The 22072-nt window shown below is 39.9% G+C and overlaps 1 protein-coding gene across 1 annotated transcript; it reads left to right on the top strand.

Annotated features, from left to right (window-relative positions):
- The first annotated feature begins 2016 nt into the window (after nt 1–2016).
- On the top strand, nt 2017–3353 carry LOC126788716 (probable N-acetyltransferase HLS1-like). Its single transcript, XM_050514732.1, has 2 exons — nt 2017–2190; nt 2331–3353. Exons 1-2 carry the CDS (start codon nt 2017–2019, stop codon nt 3351–3353), a joined length of 1197 nt encoding a protein of 398 aa, XP_050370689.1.
- Nucleotides 3354–22072: the final 18719 nt, after the last annotated feature.

Raw genomic sequence — 22072 nt, 5'->3', positions numbered from 1 at the left:
CGCATCTCTGTAATAGATTAGGACTCCGAATCCTACGGGATTGTGGTTATGTAATGCCTATATATTGGCCTCATTATCAATCAATAAACGGTTACGTTCTGTTCTATTACGTCGTTATTATTCTCGTTTTGTTCATCCTCCAACAATGTGTATATATAAAAATATATTTATACACAACACACTATATTTGAATGGGTGGGTATATTAAATATATAATTCAAAGTAGGGTGAAGTAGGTAGAAAAAAAGATGTAAATAAATAATTTGATTAACAAAATAATCCTCATTTTAAAGAATATTTTTATTTATTTTAAGAAAAATATAAATATATAATGACAATACTACCCCTTAAATGCATGACATGTGACGCAAAATTGGATAGAAACAGTTAAATTTAACGGATAAGTGCAAATGGGCAATTTTTACCAAGTATAGGAGATAAATTGACTCAAATACAAGTTCGGGGTGTAAATCGGCAATTTTTACCAAGTTTAGGAGGTAAATTGACTCAAATGCAAGTTCGGGGTGTAAATTGACAATTTCAGCCAAATTTGGGGTGCAAATCGGCATTTATGCCTTTTAATTTATATGTATTCTAAAATGATATAGCAAGTTTTATACCAAGTTTATTGATCTCTAGCAGAAGCAGAAGAGTTGAAATGTTAATTTAGTTGTAGCTAAGTTTCATTCTTTTCTCTCTGTGGAGTTAGGTTTCATGCTCCCACCTTTACTAAAACTCAATAGAGGGTTTGAGCATCTTGCACATCCTCCGTTTATCCAAAAAAAAAAAATATATTGATGGCTAAAGATCGTAGAGAGATAAATTAACTGTTTTTCATGTGTTCAAATTATAATATAATTAATTTAAGTTTGATATATTGCTGGAACTGGATTCAATAACAACTACATATAGTTCAATCTTAGCCAAATATAAGTAAAAATAGCTTGTTATCACAGTTAAAGATGCCAAAGCCAATCTACCTATTCCATTAGTTAGTGGAGTTTCACTATCATTTTCGATTAATTAAGTATCTATTAACTAATTAATTAAATGAAAGTACGGGTCACATAAAACTCCACAATTTCTATTTGGTCGAAAAATAGAAATCATATATGATTTGGTTCTGTGTGCTACAAAGAGTCTCGAATTAGTGAAAAACGTATAATATGCTATGACATTACGATATACATGCACAAATCGTGAATTTCTTTTGTCGTTCTCAAATTAATATATTCGCTGGGTCTTAAACAAATGAAAAAGAGGGCACGAACGTACGTAGTTGCCCCGCTGACAGAATCTAAGTGTTCAATCTAATTAAATTACATCATCGATTAGTTTAACTACAAGCATAAACTTCAATATCCATTTCCAGATAGTACTATATATACACTTCTGCCGACTGTACGATCGATATGTATCGATCATTAGGGTATGTGATGCGGTGGGGTACGTATAACTTAAAATATACAGGCATAAGTGGTACACAATGTATTAATATGACCTCATAACCAATGGGGACCAATATATTGGACCAGTGGTTTTGGAAAATAGATGGATAAATTTGGTGGTGATGGCCAACGACATATTCTTAGGCGTGCATATGTGGCGTGAGCCTGAGGTTATCCTAACGTTCGTGGATATATAGCTTAGTTAATTAAAGCTTCAAATCCTTAATTAAATTGCTAGAGATCGAGTAGAGACAAAGAACACATTCTATTATTTAGATACCTTTATGGTATATTATTACTATATTATTACTTTGAAGCCTGGCGTAGGGTGATCGATGTTGATGATAGCTAGAAGAACATTTCCAGAACCATATAAATGCTCCACGATCATATTGCAAAGCCAAACTTAGCTAGCTGCATATTATAGCTGAGCTTTAGAAAGTACAAACCAAACCTCCATTTTTTTCTTTATCTTCCTTTCTTGCTTTCATCCCTTCTTCTACTACAACGTACTCCTGATACGTACGTACGTATCTTATATCTGGAGAGGTTAATTAGGGTTTCACAAATGAGATTAAAGCAGGCTGAAATTCGATGCTACGATAGTGAAGCGGACAGAGCTAGAGTGGAAGAGTTTGAACGAAGATGCGAGGTAGGACCAACGGAGCGAGTAAATCTCTTCACAGACACTATGGGTGACCCCATATGTAGGATCAGAAACAGTCCGATGCATAAGATGCTGGTACGTATGAACATTCCATTTTTCATAATCTTCTTCTCTAATTTCTCCAACATCGAACGTCTTATCATTCTCATTATCGAAACATATTCGTCGACTTTTCGATCACAGCTATCATGATTCTTGGTCATCATGTTTTGCAGGTGGCCGAGTTGGACAACCAGTTGGTTGGAGTCATTCAAGGCTCGATAAAGTGGGTGACGGTTCATGATAAGGCGCTGCCTAGACAGCATGAGGCCAATCTGGCCAGAGTGGGCTACATCCTCGGCCTGAGGGTGGCACCACTCCATCGTCAACAAGGGATTGCTTCCAGAATGGTGTGTTGTTTAGAAGATTGGTTCATAGCCAACGACGTAGATTACTCATACATGGCTACCGAGAAGGACAATGAAGCTTCAGCCAGGCTTTTCATGGAGAAGTTTGGCTACCTCAAGTTCAGGACCCCTGCAATTCTGGTGAATCCGGTTCGTTATCGTCCCTGCCATGTCTCTTCCAACGTTGAAATCACGAAGCTCAAGGTAGAAGAAGCTGAGTTTCTTTACAGAAAGTGTATGGCTTCGACTGATTTCTTTCCTCATGACATAGACAAGGTGCTGGGTAACAAACTGAGCTTGGGGACTTGGGTTGCTTATCCGAGGGGAGAGTTTTGCAATATCAGGTCAAATGGGCAAGCTCTACCAAATAGTTGGGCGATGATTAGTGTATGGAACAGCGGTGAGGTTTTCAAATTGAGGCTAGGGAAGGCACCACTGTCTTGTCTGTTATATGCAAAAAGCTGGAGACTGATGGATAGGTTTTTGCCTTGCTTTAAATTACTGCCTTCTATGCCTGATTTTTTCAACCCCTTTGGGTTTTACTTCATGTATGGGGTGTACCATGAAGGGCCATTGTCAGGGAAACTGGTGAGGAATTTGTGCCACTTTGTGCACAACATGGCTAGTACTACAATTAAGAACTGCCGCTGCAAGGTTGTAGTCACCGAAGTGGGGGGTTGTGACTCGATACTAAGACATAACATACCACATTGGAAGTTGCTCTCTTGCTCAGAGGATTTGTGGTGCATAAAAGCCATGAAGAAGAATGAAGCAGACATAACCAGCCTTCATGAATTGACTAAAACCCCACATATAAATAAAGCTCTTTTTGTAGATCCAAGAGAGGTGTGATCGTATGAGTGGTGACTATATGATGTCGGTCTCTCACCCCGGTGAGTATTTTTGTCTATCGGGATTGTACATAATTATATAATTATCACTCTCTCCATCCCTAATTGAGTGACAAGTGTTTCAAGAACGTGGAGATACTAAACCCAAATGTTGTTAGGGAATGCGGAAGAATGAACTGAAGAATGGAAATCAACATAACTCACAACCACAAGCGAAAATAAAATGAAAGAGAATACCGGGATTTAACGTGGTTCGGCAAAGTGCATACGTCCACGGGTAGTAACAATAAAGAACCTCCACTATACGAAGAAAGGTTACAACGAGAGAAACACTACTACAAGACTCACATTTGAAGGGATACACTCTCACACACTTTATTTTGCTACACCCACAAAACTCTCTACTTGGAGTTTTTTCTCTATCTCTCACTCTTGATCACACACAAGATGATCTCTCCCTTATTGTTCTTCTATGTTTATTGCACCACTTCTCATGCCTTTATATAGGCAAACATCTTTGTGCAATTCATGCATTTGCATATAACATGCATGGAAGCAAAGTCAATCTTCTTCATTGATTCATGCTCAATGTTAGCATGCTCATCAATGCATTCTTCTTTCTTTGTCAAACAAATCAACCACCTACCACCATAAGGTTGTAGATTTATTTCTTACCTTCAACAAATGTTGCTCCAAGTTTCAACAAAATCAACTCCATTAATTAATGGGTCACCAAAGCAATAGGTGTGCTTGATTTACTCATATGAACATCACATAGTTTTCACACCTCCATTAGGGAGGGATTGACCCTATCAATCTCCCCCTCCCGACTTGGATGGAGGGATGCGCCATTCCAGACGCGCTTCTGCAGAACTCGAAATTCTCCTTCGGTAGAGACTTCGTCATCATATCTAAACTGTTCTTGTTTGTATGAATTTTCTTCAGCATCATTTCCTTAGCTTCCAGCACATCACATATCTAGTGATACCTCACATCAATGTGTTTTGACCTCGAGTGAAAACTCGAATTCTTGCTCAAGTGAATCGCGCTTTGACTGTCACAATGCAAGACAAACTCTTGTTGTGTATGACCTAATTCCTGTAGGAATCTCTTTAACCACAAAATATCTTTGCACGCTTTAGTAGCTGCAATGTACTCTGCTTCTGTAGTTGACAAAGCAACACATTTTTGTAGCTTTGATTGCCACGAGACAGCTTCCCCTAAAAACGTGATCAGGTATCCGGATGTGGACTTTCTCGTGTCAATATCGCCGGCCATATCTGCATCTGTGTAGCCAACTAGTTCAGACTTGCCACTTCCAAAGCATATACTCATCTTTGAAGTTCCTCGCAAGTATCTCAGAATCCACTTAACAGTATTCCAGTGCTCCTTGCCTGGATTAGATAAGAATCTGCTAATAACACCAACTGCATGTGTTATGTCTGGTCTAGTACAAACCATCACGTACATCAAGCTCCCTACTGCTGAGGCATATGGCACTGTTGCCATTTCTTCCTCCTCCTTATGACTCGTAGGACTCTGCTTTGAGCTGAGCTTCATGTGACTAGCAAGTGGAGTAGCAACTGGTTTTGCTTTCTCCATTTGGAAACGCTCTAGTACCTTCTCAATGTACTTTTCTTGTGATAACCACAATTTCTTATTTCCACGATCACGGGCAATCTCCATGCCCAAAATCTGCTTGGCTGGTCCCAAATCTTTCATATCAAAGAACTTTGATAAATCTGTCTTTAGCTGTTGAATCATAACAGTATCTTTGCCGACAATTAACATATCATCTACATAAAGTAGTAAGATGATAAAATTACCTCCAGCGGTTGTTGAGTATAAACACACGGATCTGCTGACGTTCTTTTGCACCCATGACTCACCATGAAAGAGTCAAACTTCTTATACCATTGTCTTGGTGCTTGCTTCAATCCGTACAAGCTTTTCTTCAACTTGCAAACCATATGCTCATTTCCATTGACTTCGAAGCCTTCTGGTTGCTTCATATATATTTCTTCATCTAAATCACCATGAAGAAATGCAGTCTTCACGTCCATCTGCTCCACCTCTCGATCCATGCTCGCAGCCATGCCCAAAATGACTCTAATCGAAGTCATCTTGACAACGGGTGAGAAAATCTCATCAAAATCAATTCCTTCTTTCTGGGTGAATCCTTTGACAACTAAGCGAGCCTTGAATTTTGCCAGTTTCTTATTCTCATCTCGCTTTAACTTGAACACCCACTTGTTCTTGAGTGCTTTTCGGCCTTTAGGAAGCTTCATTAACTCATAGGTGTCGTTCTTTAGTAAAGACTCCATCTCAGACTCCATGACTAGCCTCCATTTGTTGTGGTCTTGATGAATCTTTGCTTCCCTGTAACTTTCAGCCTCTCCGTCACTGGTCAAAAGGATGTAATTTGCATAAGGATCATCTCCATCATTAGTCACCAAAATATATTGAGATGATGGATACTTGGTGGATAGAATTTGCCTCATGGTGCTTCTACGAACAACTACTTGATTATTCACATGTTGCTCCCCCTGATCAAACTCCCCTTCATCTTCGACTTCAGCATCTCCCGTGTCAGGTATATTTTCAACTCTATCACCTTGCAGCCCAACGTTGTATTCCTGCTGCAATGGTGAATCATAAATGCGACTATCACTTGTTGCATTTGGTAGTACCTCTTTGTCGAAATCTGCAATAGATTGGTCTTCATAGAACACCACATCTTTGCTTCTTATGAATTTCTTCATCTTTGGATTCCACAACCGGTAGCCAAACTCTGCTTCACCATAGCCGAAAAATATGCATGGTGTCGCCTTGTCATCCAGCTTTTTCCTATTCTCCTTGGATACAAGTGCGAATGCTTTACATCCAAATACTCTTAAATGTGAGTAGGATGCATCTTTCCCGGTCCAGACTTCATTTGGAGTCTTAAATTCCAAAGGTACACACGGTGCTCTGTTGATTAGGTAGCACGCAGTCTTCATAGCTTCTCCCCAAAATTCTTTTGATAATTTTTCCATCTTCAACATGTATCTGACTTTCTCCATAATGGTACGATTCATCCGCTCTGCTATGCCATTATGTTGAGGGGTGCCAGGAACTGTCTTCTCATGTCTGATGCCATGCTTTGCACAATAATCTCTAAATTCGTGCGTTATGTACTCTCCGCCATTATCACTAGAATGCACTTCAATTTTCTTTCAGTCTCCATTTCCACCATAGTGTGGAAAATTGTAAATGTCTAGAACACCTGGTCTTTGGATTTCAACAAATAAACCCAAACCTTTCGCGAAGCATCATCGATATAAGTAACAAAATACTTATGCATACCTAATGATTCTTCTTCCATCGAGCCACACACATCTGAATGTACAAGATCTAAAATATTTTCTTTCCTAGTGAAAGTCTTTGAAAAACTAATTTTCTTATTCTTGTCATATAAACAATAATCACAAGAGTCTAGTGAGTTACCTTTGGTAACAGGAATTAGCGACTTCTTTGCCAACAACTGCAGTCCTTTCTCACTCATGTGGCCAAGACGTCTATGCCACAAACTTGAAGAAGATTCATCGACTGCATTCAACTCACTCTTGCATATCTTTCCATAGGTCTTGTAGAGTGTGCAACACATTTTTCCTCTGGCAACTACAAGAGATCCATTGGTAAGCTTCCAATTTCCATCACCACCATGATGATGAAAGCCTTGTCGATCAAGTACACCAGTTGACATAAGATTGAGACGTAGACCAGAAACATGTCTCACATCTTTCAACAATAACTGACAGCCCACATCTGTCTGCAAGCAAATATCTCCAATCCCAGCAATATTAGAGTAGCTGTCATTGTCCATCTTCACTTTATCAAAGTCACCTGCTTTGTTCGTATTGAAGAACTCTATGTGAGAAGTGGCATGAAACGAGGCTCCAGAATCAACGATCCATTGAACTCCAGGATTATCTACTAGTAGACATTCACCTCCAAGTGACAGAAACTCACACTCATCACGAGACACCATAGCAACAACATTGTTTGTGTCCTCCTTTTGTTGATGAGTAGTGTCTTCTCTTGGTTCTTTGAATTCCCGCTTCAATTTGTTACAATTTTTCTTCATGTGGCCTAGAAGACCACAATGATGACACTTTCCGTTGAACTTTGTTATGGATTTGCTAATACTCCTTTCGTGACCTCTGGGTCCTTTACTCTTGCTCCTTCCTCTCCTCTCCGCAACGAAGAATTGACCATTTTCTGAACTTGATGAAGAACTCCTTCTTGTTTCTTCGTTCAACATATTATCTTTAATATTTTCCATAGATAATACACCATTAGGAGTAGAGTTACTTACAGTGACAACAAATGTCTCCCAGCTATCTGGTAACGACCCGAGCAGCAGCAACGCTTGTAACTCATCATCAATCTTCATGCTCATCGTTGCTAATTGATTGAGTACACTCTGAAAGTTGTTGAGGTGCTCGGTCACTCGAACGCCTCCCCGATACTTCATGTTGACGAGCTCTTTAATGAGAAAAGATTTCTTGGCAGTAGTCTTTTTCTCAAATAAGGACTCCAATGTCAACCAAAGCTCATGCGCGCTGGTTTCATTGGCAACATGGTGAAATACACTATCGTCCACCCATTCACGAATATGACCGATGGCTTTGCGGTTCCTCTTCGTCCAAATTGCTGGTGAAATCTCACTTGGCTTGGCATCGTCTCCCTCGATCGGCTCATGCAAATCTTTGCAATAGAGAATATCCTCCATTCTCGGCTTCCAGGTAATCCAGTTGGAGTGGTTGAGTCTGATCATGGTACTCCGTGATCCTTCCATTCTAGCAGCTCCCAGTCAGAACCAGGAGCTCTGATACCACTGTTAGGGAATGCGGAAGAATGAACTGGAGAATGGAAATCGAAATAACTCACAACCACAAGCGAAAATAAAATGAAAGAGAACACCGGGATTTAACGTGGTTCGGCAAAGTGCCTACGTCCACGGGTAGCAACAATAAAGAACCTCCACTATATGAAGAAATGTTACACCGAGAGAAACACTACTACAAGACTCACACTTGAAGGGATACACTCTCACACACTTTATTTTGCTACACCCACAAAACTCTCTACTTGAAGTTTTCTCTCTATCTCTCACTCTTGATCACACACAAGATGATCTCTCCCTTATTGTTCTTCTATGTTTATTGCACCACTTCTCATGCCTTTATATAGGCAAACATCTTTGTGCAATTCATGCATTTGCATGTAACATGCATGGAAGCAAAGTCAATCTTCTTCCTTGATTCATGCTCAATGTTGGCATGCTCATCAATGCATTCTTTTTTCTTTGTCAAACAAATCAACCACCTACCACCATAAGGTTGTAGATTTATTTATTACCTTCAACAAATGTTGCTCCAAGTTTCAACAAAATCAACTCCATTAATTAATAGGTCACCAATGCAATAGGTGTGCTTGATTTACTCATGTGAACATCACATAGTTTTCACACCTCCATTAAGGAGGAATTGACCCTATCAAATGTTGACAAAGAAGTACCTGATCAAACCCATTAGGCCATAATGTGATGGCTACGGTTGTAAACAATAATATGCATGACTTTTTTTTTGACGGAAGAGAGATATCAGTAATTAATGAGATTAATCCAAATGAACCCTAAATCGATCTTCTTAATTAGTCTGTTTCAACTCGAATTTCAGTTAACTCTACATAACAAGCTTATAAATCTCTCGAGGCTACTCGATTATAAACTTTTTTTAACCACATTTTAGTTCAATTTATTAAATCAAATCACGTGTCATTCTTTCTCGGCGTACCGAATTATAACTTTAAGAATAAATTGAGAGAGATTAATCGAGAGATATGTAACTCATTTCAACACCACATCATATTATTTGATATTTCTATAAGTACATGCCATGATTTTTCACGAGTATACAATCGATCGGGGTTTGAATGTATTGTTCCTATCATATAAGGTGACATAAAATCTCGAAAGATTTCCTTAATTAGGTGCCACCCTCGAGTGTCCTTCTTGTATGTGACTCTCATTCTCAATTTCCATGATTTAGACCAATCAATCAGGTCATGTGGTCCATTTCTTTTGTTCATATCCCCCTTATGAGGTAAAGATTTAGCTTAGATTAGATGGACCCTTCTCCAATGCTTTTATTTTCATACGTCGCATTCAAAATGGAACACCCTAACGTGCCATTGTACAAGGATGGAGAAGGAAAACTGATTTCACAATGTCATTAAATCCACTAGTCCAAGTAACTATATATACAACTATATACACATGATATAATATAGCCTCGAATTTTCGGGCTCGTTTTCTCATCGTGTATTTGGGTAGTTGTCGTCGTCCAAATGTGAGTTCCTACAAAAGACGTCGTTATTTTTGTGGAAAAAAGGACAAGAATTGGTTGGGGTTTTCGTTTCAAGTTCATTGCTAGTCGCGGTCTTAATGACCGAGATTAGATTAAACAACGTTGGTTAGTAGATGCATGCATGCTAATTTTAGTTTAAAAGACAACTGATGGTGAAATTGTGCGTCGTACTCACTAATGATGGTTCGTTAACACTTACCTAGCTTGTGTATGTGATGATGATAGGGAAGGATCGAAAATGAATCGAACCTCGATCGATCCATAGCTTGGCACGTTAGGGTATGTGATGATAATTGTTAAGATATCGAACTAATAAAAAACAATGGACGAATTGAATTCTGCTGAACCTGAATCGTTCATATTTTGAGTAGAAAATCGAAGTTATGAGAAAAGGGTAAATTCCTTCTATGGTACCTAATGTTTGGCTACTTGGACAATTTGGTACCTGATGTATGAAAACGGACAATTTGGTACCTAAAGTTCTCAAATTTAGGCCATTTTTGTACTTATGTCAATTTTAATCATATTTTCAGGGTTATTTCCGTCATCTTATCTCTACTTTACTTTATTTTTTCACAATATCTTCAAATTACCTCTAAATTATCACTAAAAATTTGATAACTCATCCATTTAGTATCTGTGATGATTTACGTATATAATTTTTCATAATTCAACTATCAATCTAAATTAATTTTAATTATAAGTAATTAAAAATATATATTTTAATAAAAATTTACAATTGCATAAAGACAATTTATTTCTTTTGCAAAAAATAATTAGGATACAATAAGTATATTAAGAAAAAAATTTATTTTCGATTTATGCGAAGTAGATGCTAAGTGGAGTAGATATATCAATTTAATTATCTCCAAACAGAGTCAATTATAGAAATAAATGAAGAAAATGTGAATTTAATGAGTTTAGGGCTAGAATGACGAAAATAACCCTAAAAATATGATCAAAATTGATAGAGGTACCAAAATGGCTTACATATGAGAACTTCAGGTACCAAAATGGCTTACATATGAGAAATAGTAACGGTTATTAAAATAGCTGAAATTTTGTGGATATGATCTATACGTTATTATCTAGATATTGGATGGTGGAGATGTGAAAACTTAATCGAAAAGTTGGTCAAAAATGAAAATCTGTACCATAAGAATAAATATGGACATATATATATATATATATATATATATACAGTCTCTATCCAGAGTGAAGCTTCACTCTGAAATTACAGAGTGAAGTTCCAATTTTGACACACTTTTCAGTCATTTGTTTTCACCATAAATGATTCAATATTTAGGTATGCTATTCAAGATCATATGTACAAAATTTCATCTAATTTGGATATCGTTAAGGTATTGAAATTAGATTAAATCAATGAATGAATTAAAACTGTTCAACGTGAACCGTTCGTGTAAATCTCAATTTTGAAAACTCAAACCATTGTTAAATTGGATGAAACTTTGTAGCGATGATCTTGAATAACATACCTAAATATTGAATCGCTTATGGTGAAAAAAATGACCGAAAAGTGTGTCAAAATTGGAACTTCACTCTGTAATTTCAGAGTGAAGCTTCACTCTGGATAGAGACTATATATATATATATATATATATATATATATATATATAGCCCTTCCAATCAGGGATCCCTTTTTTTGTTTAAAAAATGGATAGCTCATTCGCCAACTTTTCGATTATATTTTCACATCTCCACCGTTCAATGTTTAAAGCCTAATGTGTAGATCACCTCTGTAAAATTTCAGCTAAAATGGAGGTTCTTAAGGCATTCAAAACTGGAATTTAAACTTATAAATGTGAACGGTTCCCGTTTGACAGATTTGGTGCGTCCATTGTTTTCACCAAGTTTGATACCTTAACGATAACCATTTTGACTGAAATTTTACAGAGGTAATTTACACATTAGACTTTAAAAGTTGAACGGTGAAGATGTGAAAATGTAATCGAAAAGTTGGTGAATGAGCTATCATTTTTTTTAACTAAAAATAGGGATCCCTAGGGCCTTATATATATATTTATATATATATGTGTGTGTGTGTGTGTGTGTGTGTGTGTGTGTGTTTGTGTGTGTGTGTGTATCCTCAGATTTATTAGTTGATCGAGTTGGTTGAGCGAACGTTATGGAGTTGTAGTCTTTCTAGCTTGGATCACCTTGAACATGACTAAGCTGTACTGCTAATTTGAAAAGACTCTTAACCGTGTTCATACATAAATTGCATGCCGAGGTCGATCAGTCTGAAGTCTGAACCCTCTCTAGCTTCTCTTCTAGATTTTCCCCCTCTCAGACAAGTCTTCGAGACTCGAGAGCACGCTTGGGATCTCAGAGTCCACTGCGACTATTGTAGCTTCGTTGATATATTAGTGTCCTTTGAAAAACTTGCCGCGGAAATTTCATAGTACGATCATATTAGAACCATTAGAAATTTAGAACTTGGCGCCGCCTTGTAGCTACTAAAGCTACTGGTTGATATCTATGAGTTTATGGTAGAACTGGGCTGCCATGTCGCTATTCTTTGATAGAATTTCTTCCATTTTCGATTGTCATGGACTCATGGGTTAATCAAAACTTTGAGTTTTGCTGGTGCTATCATCGATCAATCATGGCTTGACTTTTTTCTTGAGAAAAAAAAATCATAGCTTGACGTTGACAATAAGGCAAGATTTTATTACCTGTAACACGAGTCCAGCACTTAGTTTGGGTTGATACAAAATCCATTGGGCTTTTTAATAAGCCCACTGAATCTGAAAGTCAAATGGTTATCACGTCTTAAAAGGCTTATTTGCAATTGTGTTTTGCAGCCCTAAACTTAGGATCCTCTCTATAAGTATTCCAGTGTTATGCTTTATTTTTATTTTTTTGGTTAATTCCAGTGTTATCCTTAAGAAGACTCATTATTATTCTTTTCGATATGTTTTCTTTAACGAGAATTTCATTCCTATTTATTAGCTTACAATCATTATCCATCACGCTTATTATCGAAGCAAAAAATGAATTAAGATCAAAAACTCTCAATCGAACAAATGTACCCAAGTAAACAATGATGGATTTTTTAAAGGCCATACATGCCAATGATGGATTTTCATCTTGATATTTGTGTTAAGAATGGAGAGGAATAAATCTGTCAGATTTCATTGACAGTATCTTTTTCAAGCTTCGACAGTAGCTTTGTTAGCCTGTAGACATCGTTTTGCTTGCCTGCAGCAGTAGCTTTATGTAACTCAAGATTCTTTGAATCATGGGTTCGGTTTTACTGTCTTCTCGGTTTTGACATGATCGTTTTTTGGTCATTTTGAACAAGATATGATGATTCGAGTTCTTTGAAATTCACATTATCATCTATTTTTCATGTTCACGAAGCGATTGGAGGACCACCTCACCCATGCTCCACACGGTGAGGCCGAGCCTGCCTATTTCGGCGGCTCCATGGCATTAAGGCCGTCGGTGGCGGCATCCCCTCCTTCACAGGAGCTTGTGATGCCTCCCGTGTCTTCTAATGCCTCCATGACAATCTCTGATGCCAATCGCTCATTTTGCAAAGCTTGTTCTTTTGCTAGATTTCAAGGAAGTCCTTATTTGCTAAGGCTCCAACCGAGAACATTCCATTCTTACAAAGTATTTAAGGTGACATTAGTGGACCCTATCCAACCGAATACGGACATTTTTCGGTATTTTTATGGTATAGGTTAAGAACATCGACGCGTTGGTCACACGTCGCTTTGCTTTCCACAAGAAACGCTGCATTCGCTAAAGTTTTTAGCTATGATCATCATACTAAGGGCTCACCACCCTTCATATCCTCTCAAATCTATTTGAATGGATACCATTGGAGAGTTCACCTCCACGACTTTGATGATTTCGTTTTACATATCTACTAGGATCGTCGTTGAACATATTATTCCTCATGTTCATTCACCGCACGATCTAGCAGAGCTCGGACTTGGTTATGGGTACTAACCTGCCGATTTTTGCATGGGGATATGTAATGATGTTGCATGCAGCAACACTTATTCGTTTCAGACCCACAACTTGCCAAGTGTTTAGTGCGTACCAGATGGTCACTGGATACGATCCCAACGTTCTTTTCACTAACACCTATTTGGTTAAAGTTATTTATGTGCCTCTATTGTAGTTATCTCAATGGGTCTACTTGAAACGATTAAGTATTCTGGTTGGTTATGATTTATGAATCACCAACACTTGTCCGCTATTTCCAATCTACAACCGTTGATCTCTATCCTGCGATATTAGCAGACGGTCACTTTGATGAGACATATTTCCCGTCGTTAGGGGGAGATATGGAATGCTCCCATTCTGGTTTTAACGCCAGGAATTGACGTGGTGTGGCACTATGTCTCATTAAGATCCCGCACTACTCAAAGTGAGCAAATGTGCAACGCATTATCGACCTCCAGAAAGTCAAAGATTCGATGCTTAATGACTTTACCGATATTGCGAAAGTGACGAGATCGCACATAAATGCTGTGATGTGCCGGTAAGGTTGGAACTCTCAGAATATGAGAGAATTTCATATGACCTGGTCCTAGCACTGTTGGCACCATCCCTGACAGTGGGAAGGAAGCCGGCGATAGCACCATCGTACGCTGTGCTGTTGTCGGCGCCCGTGGCATTGCACCACAAAACAAGGGCGGCAAACGCAAAGATGGACTAGTAAGGGTCATAGCTTCGGTCTTGGATCCTGCCTAGATAAGGGGGAGACCATTATTCTCTAGAATCAAAACTAGAAAGAAGCGAAGTGCGTAGGCACAAGTATTTCGCCCATCATCAAGAGATATTCTCGAAACATGTGTATCAACTAAGTTTCTGTGGGACGCTACAGACTCCTTTTGTTGATGTTAGAGAAGAATAGAAATCTCACGAATTGATCGTATACAGCGCGCGCGTGTGTTTAATGTATTGATCTCCCATGATTGATGATGTATTCGCTTATGCTCTTATTCCGTTGTAAAGCATCAACGATGAGCAACTTGACCGAAGTAGAAAGAATCAATACAGGCTGAACTAGACTTGTTATGTTGGTCGTTGTTCGTAAGTGTAATGAGAAAGATGAAGTCATGCGATATACGCAGGACTTATGGCGCAAATATTGTCTCATTATCCTAGTATTGACTACGATGAGTTATATTCTCTCGTTATGGACATAATTGTTTTCCGCTACTTGATCAGTAGTAGTGTCCATGAAAACTGATTTGCAGCATATGATAGTGGTCATTGCATATCTGTAAAGGGATCTTGACGCAGATATGAGAGTGCCCGAGGGACTTTAAATGCCTCCAGACCACGGAGAGCTTACGTAATCAGATTGCGACGTTCGAGAGAACGTAGTACAATCGGTTGCAAGAACTCATACCCATATGTGTTCATATGAAGCTAATTCTTGATTCTCTATTCCGTCTAAGTATAGATGATGAAGAGATTCAATGAGCTATACATTCATACATGTTAGTGTTATTGGGACATTATTGCTTTCATTATGACGTGATTAGCTATGCGCCTATGCATTGTCATTGGACTTGCATTGCTTCTTTGACATGGGTTTAGTTCTACACTTAGTGAACCAACACAAATCCTATCCACACCAATGCCGCCAGCAGCTCCAGCAACATCAACGTACGCCTTGGTGTAGCAGTCGACACTGGTAGCGTAAAGGATGCGTACGGTTCCGTCTTGGACCAAAATCAGTCCTTCATTGGTCCATTCCCCCATTCTCTTCGCGAAAGACACATTAAATGTGACAAATCAGAATCTGTCCAGTTTCGTAGGTCAACTTCAACGAGACCTACAGGACAGCTCGCTCGATGAAATATGGTGAAATTGGTACCGTTGGAAAGGCCTATGTGTATACTTTCCATGGACATCAACCATTCGTTCATAGTTATCATATTGAGTGAGTTATGGCCGTTTTAGCAAAGTAGGACAGTCCTGTCCGGAAATTTGCAAGTCAGTCAACTTCGACAGAGCATTGTGAACTGCTCCGATTGGATGAGGTTGTGAAACTTATGTCACTGGAAAGCCACGGGTGTCTACTTTTCAGAACATTTTACGGTTCGCTGATACCTACTTTTCAGAACATTGCATAGGAAACCTATTAGGCTAAGACACACATAAGGGTAGAATAGAGATCAACGGTTGTAGATTGGAAATAGCGGACAAGTGTTGGTGATTCATAAATCATAACCAACCAGAATACTTAATCGTTTCAAGTAGACCCATTGAGATAACTACAATAGGGGCACATAAATAACTTTAACCAAATAGGCGTTAGTGAAAAGAACGTTGGGACTGTATCCAGTGACCATCTGGTACGCACTAAACGCTTGGCAAGTTGTGGGTCTGAAACGAATAAGTGTTGCTGCATGCAAAATCATTACATATCTCCATGCCAAAATCGGCAGGTTAGTACCCATAACCAAGTCCGAGCTCTGCTAGATCGTGCAGTGAATGGACATGAGGAATAATATGTTCAACGACGATCCCCGTAGATATGCAAAACGAAATCATCAAAGTCGTGGAGGTGAACTCTCCAACGATATCCAATCAAATAGATTTGAGAGGATAGGAAGGGTGGTGAGCCCTTAGGATGATGATCATAGCTAAAAACTTTAGCGAATGCAGCGTTTCTTGTGGAAAGCAAAGCGACGTGTGACCAACGCGTCGATGCTCTTAACCTATAGCATAAAAATACCAAAAAATGTCGGTATTCGGTTGGATAGGGTCCACTAATGTCACCTTAAATACTTTGTAAGAATGGAATGTTCTCGGTTGGAGCCTTAGCAAATAAGGACTTCCTTGAAATCTAGCAAAAGAACAAGCTTTGCAAAATGAGCGATTGGCATCAGAGATTGTCATGGAGGCATTAGAAGACACGGGAGGCATCACAAGCTCCTGTGAAGGAGGGGATGCCGCCACCGACGGCCTTAATGCCATGGAGCCTCCGAAATAGGCAGGCTCGGCCTCACCGTGTGGAGCATGGGTGAGGTGGTCCTCCAATCGCTTCGTGAACATGAAAAATAGATGATAATGTGAATTTCAAAGAACTCGAATTATCATATCTTGTTCAAAATGACCAAAAAACGATCATGTCAAAATCGAGAAGACAGTAAAACCGAACCCATGATTCAAAGAATCTTGAGTTACATAAAGCTACTGCTGCACGCAAGCAAAACGATGTCTGCATGCTAACAAAGCTACTGTCGAAGCTTGAAAAAGATACTGTCAATGAAATCTGACAGATTTATTCCTCTCCATTCTTAACACAAATATCAAGATGGAAATCCATCATTGGCATGTATGGCCTTTAAAACTTAGCAAGGCACGAAGATATAGAACACAATCTCCGCACGAGATCCGTAAAACAACTACCTGCGCCGTAGGACAGTGTGGGTGGTTACGCAATTAGCAAGACACTCGATTTCACGACGGGACATTCTCAAAATGAAGATTAAGAGAGTCAACAACGCGGTGAACTTCTCTACACAATACGCCGTAGGATATTGTAAGAGAGGGGATTGAAACAAATGGCAATCCCATCGAATGTATCACATGGCAATAGAACTACATTCTTCAACTCAAGAGTTGGAAAAACATTGTATTGGAGCAGTTGAATACCAAACGATCTGGGTTGTAAAAACCATCCAATTGGTGCGGGTGGTCACCAATAATAATAAAATCATTTGAGCTATGAAACGACTTGGAGAAAACCGGAAAATTAACCGGAAAACCATGTCAATATAACTCAAAACCGGGTGAAATTTGGACAAGGAAAACTTGGCAGCAAGAACTGCTGAAATATGCGGAAAACATGACGAGAAACGACGGAAAAAAAAATCGTCGGAAAAACTCGTCGGAAGCCGGCGGCACCGAGTGCCGGAAATCCGGCCGGTATGGAGGCCGTAACTTCAGGTCCGACAGGGAACGCCGTCCGGAACAGGATGGCGGTGCCGGAAACGCCGGAATATGGCCGGAAGGCGGTGAATACGCCGGTAAAACGTCAAAAAAACGTTCCGGAAACGCCGGAACAATAACCGGGAAAAACGACGTCAATTTTGACGTTCCGAGGTCCGTTTTCCAAATTTCAAAGTCCAAAATCACAATGTAGTGCTATTGGGGTCCCATGTAACCCAAAAGCGGCCAATTTAAAAACCACGTGAGTTGTAAACGTTGACCATGCATGCTAAGCCAAGGCAAATAAAATTCTCACAAGTCCAAGAAAGACGAGAAATTTTATAGAATATGCCAATATTTAATACAACACAACCAAACTTCCAATTCCAATAGACGACTTAAGCTAAAGTCGAACAAGAAACATGGCAATGCCAACGTCATACTTGAAAAATAGTAAGCAGAAAACATAGTCAAAATAGATTGACTAATCAAAAGTCCGTAGCAACAAAATCTTGCATATCGGATCGGGCGGAGCTTTAGCCTGAGGCTCAAAAATGTTTGCTTACTTGAGAATGGAAGAATGTTACTTTTCCATCTCCAAAATTCCCTCAAGAAATAGATACAGGTGCCAAAAAGGGCATGCGTTTCTTGGATGTGGAGTATGCATCAAGGTCAACTCTGATAATACAACGTCATAGACGTTCATTAAATCACTTTAAGTGTGTCCCATAGAATTCTTTATTTTTGGGATCTTTTGTCAGCAAATAGTGCTGCATCAGAGTAATGAATCAACTCAAATAAATGAGTACGTAGACCTTGGGATTATCGTTTATAGGCATGAGTTTAAGAAAACTCAAGCATTCAAATAACAGTCGCGATGGCGACGCATCCATAAGAAACGAGGGTTGGATAGGTTTCGAATAATCGAAATATTCAAGTATGTAACCGGAATTAGAAGGGTTGTGATGTATATGGTCACAAAATAATCGATGCATATCGGCGATTCTCATGATCGCACCCAAAACAGCGGTGCACTCAGGCGACCACACGAAATCGATATCTTCCTTTTTAAATAATAACGTGACTCCCCCAGGACCGTCACACGAAAAACGTCGACCAAGAGGGGAATCATATCCCTCTTTGGTCTCATCGGCGTTATAAGAAAGGCCGGAAAAGAAGACATGAAAAAAAAAGGCTAATAACGCCCGATAATTTATATATATATCTTCAAAAGCAGCAACTTTAAGAAAAACATACTTGTTGGTCTGCCAAATAGACCGCATATAAGTAAATTGCTCTGCAAATCGATCGTCATGCATGAAGTTGCTTGTTGAATTCCTTTTCGATCTTCGTCCGATGACATAAAATGTTGGGATGGTACGATCAAAATCGTATGTAGATGACAAAAGTATCATCCATCTCGGCATGAATGTCATCACCATAGTACGACGAGTGATCACTTTTCCTATGCAAGCACGTGAAACATAGTTAGAAAACGAAAACGTGCAAATAAACGATTTAATAAGCAATAGGAAAATAAAAAGGAAAAAAGAGAAATAGTTTAAAGGCCCAAAAGGGTAGAGAAGACGGGAGTAGCTTCTCTTGAGCGAAGAGTTTGCTTGTGCAGTTCGCTTTCATTGCGTATATATGCGGGATGAGCAATTTTGAATCCTCTGATGCGGGGTTTTTCGGGGCAAAAAGATGTTTTTGCGGAGCGAATGCGGAGGATACCCTGCGGGGCTGCGGAGGCTGCGTGCAGGGGCAGGGGGGGCTGCAGGGGTGCGTGCAGGGCTGCGTGCGGGGCAGCATGCGTGCGTGCAGGGCTGCGTTGCGGGGGCTGCAGGGCAGGGCAGCGTGCGGGGCTGCAGGGCAGGGCAGCGTGCGGGGCTGCGGGGGTAGCATGCAGGGGCTGCGCGCGGGGCTGCGGGGGCAGCATGCAGGGGCTGTGCGCGGGGCTGCGGGGGCAGCACGCAGGGGCTGCGGGGGCAGCACGCAGGGGCTGCGCGCGGGGCTGCGGGGGCAGCACGCAGGGGCTGCGCGCGGGGCTGCAGGGGCAGCACGCAGGGGTTGCGGGGCTGCATGCAGGGCTTGCGGGCAGGGGCTGCGGGGGGGGGGGCTGCGGTGCGGCGGCTGCAGGAGGTGCGCCGGCGAGGAGATGCCGGAGCTTGGAATCGACGGCGGCCGGCGGAGGAGAGAGAGAGAAAAAAAAATAGGGCTCTAAAAGTTCAGGGTTTTAGAGCAACGTGCTGATAACGTGTTTCAGGATGAAATAATTGTGTATTATTGAATGATATGGGGGCCTATATATAGGCATTACAAAACCACAATCCCGTAAGATTCGGAGTCCTAATCTATTACGGAGATGCTAATCTATCTCCTAACAGGAAACCTATTAGGCTAAGACACACACAAGGGTAGAATAGTAATTCTCCCGGAACAGTATTTTATTTATTAATAGATCTAAATCAGATATTTGACTAGCAGGCGATTGTGGTACAAGCCCGTTCAGACTTCCTCATAGCATATTTATAGAGATTAAATATCCATATAGAGTGTCCCCAGTGCACTAGTAAACACCACCAAAGTCAGGCTTGCAGGCCTGATCCCGAGCCAGAACTTGACTTCCAAGCATATATAGCTTAGTCCAGGATTGAATTGAGGCCTAAAAGGCCAAGTCCCATTAATTGATCATAACGATATCGTGGAAATGCTGCACGGGCCCATAACCAGAAAATCCGCCTCAAATAGCTCCTGATCGAGTCACTTCAGAAGCTTCTATTCCAATTGCAGCTTACTTCGTAACCTCAGCCGCATGGGCGAGTGTCCAGGTGCCGGAAAGGAAATTCTAGGGGGCCGGGTTCGAAAGGAATGGGTTTAATTTTCTTTATTACGATGCACATACGAACAAACGCGGCGTTCTTTTTCGGTAGCCCCTAACCGAATTCCCTTAACGGGAAATTCCCCTGGGCCTAATCACATGACCAATTGACCACCGTGTCGGATCACTAGACGACGATTTAGGTGGCCAGCTGTTCATGCTCCGTGCCAGCATCATCACCACCAAGATCCTTGGAGAGGTAGAGTCTCCTTCTTGCACAGCTCCACTCGATCTCCACCAACAACTAAGGTTGTTAACGGTTCCAAAACCACTAAAAATAACCTGAACCATGAACTAAATTGTGAACTTTTTCGGATTTTGTGTTTTTGAAAGTAGGAACTGTAAGGAACCAAACCATTAGGAACTGTTACAGTTCTGATTCGTAAATGGTTATTTCAGTTTCTCTCTTATCCAAACATCGACTACCTGCAAGGAATATGTGAAAATTGATATCTAAGTTGCAGATCAATTGAATTGAATGGTTGTATGTATGAGGTAATAAACTTATGGAGTCTTATCTCAAAATCAATCCAGATTCAATCAATTAGAGACTAAATTTTGTATTCAATTGTTCTTGTTGTTAAAAGAGAGAGAAGTGAATCAGTATCATAAAAGACTAGTAGATTGAGATGTGAATCAGTAAATTCGTAAAGAGGAAACACATGGAACCCAAATCCAATACAAAGAAGAATAGCAAGAGCAATTTGAATCATACCTGAGAATTGAAGTGCTTGATGGTGGAAGAAGAGAGATGATGATGTAGGTTGAGAATTGAACTGCTTGGGTCCGATCCGAATGAGAATAGAGAAGTTGAGGCCCAGGACCAGAAATTGGGAGATGATGATGGCCCAGATTGGCCCCGAGGTGCAATTGGAAAAATATGCATTTGTAGATTTAATCAGCAGGTTCTAAAAGCTTCATTTTGTAGATTTCATAATTTGTTTAAAAGTTGTATTGGAGTTCATGAACTTAAGAAATAAGTTAATTAATCAAACACCTTGATTAAATTATTTGAGAATTTAAGCTCATAATTTAGGCCAAACTCAACCGATGTAGGTTGCTTGGGTCTAGAACAAGAAGGGATGATGATGATGAATAGCTTTCGTTGGCGAGCCACCGAGGCACTGAGGCACAAGACCAGAAATTGGGAATGGAACGAGAAGTCAAGGTCTGGAACGAGAACGAGAAGCTAAGGTCTTGTGCGGCCGCGTAGTATACTAGTATAATTCATCACCTAAACACAAAAATTTAAAGGCCAAGAATAAAGCTTGAGATCTAACGGTTCTTGATGAATTTCAAATAAGGAACTGAACCAAACATTTATTATTTATACGGTTCAGATCTAGTGAAAAGTGCATAATTATTTTTTCAACTGAACTCCTCTTAATTGATTTGGTTCCAATAGTTCTTTAAGAAACTGGAACTGATTAACAACCCTACCAGCAACAGATCCAATCCACTCTTGGCTCGCCGTTGACATTCACATTCCAGACACCACAA

The sequence above is a fragment of the Argentina anserina genome, chromosome 3 (assembly GCF_933775445.1).
Source record: "Argentina anserina chromosome 3, drPotAnse1.1, whole genome shotgun sequence".
NCBI lineage: Eukaryota > Viridiplantae > Streptophyta > Magnoliopsida > Rosales > Rosaceae > Argentina > Argentina anserina.
This window is presented reverse-complemented; position numbering and strand designations above follow the sequence as displayed.

Coding starts and splice junctions, on each gene's coding strand:
- LOC126788716 (XM_050514732.1), top strand. CDS start 2,017: ATGAGATTAAAGCAGGCTGAAATTCGATGCTACGATAGTGAAGCGGAC. Junction 2,191..2,330: donor GTCCGATGCATAAGATGCTG/GTACGTATGAAC, acceptor CATGTTTTGCAG/GTGGCCGAGTTGGACAACCA.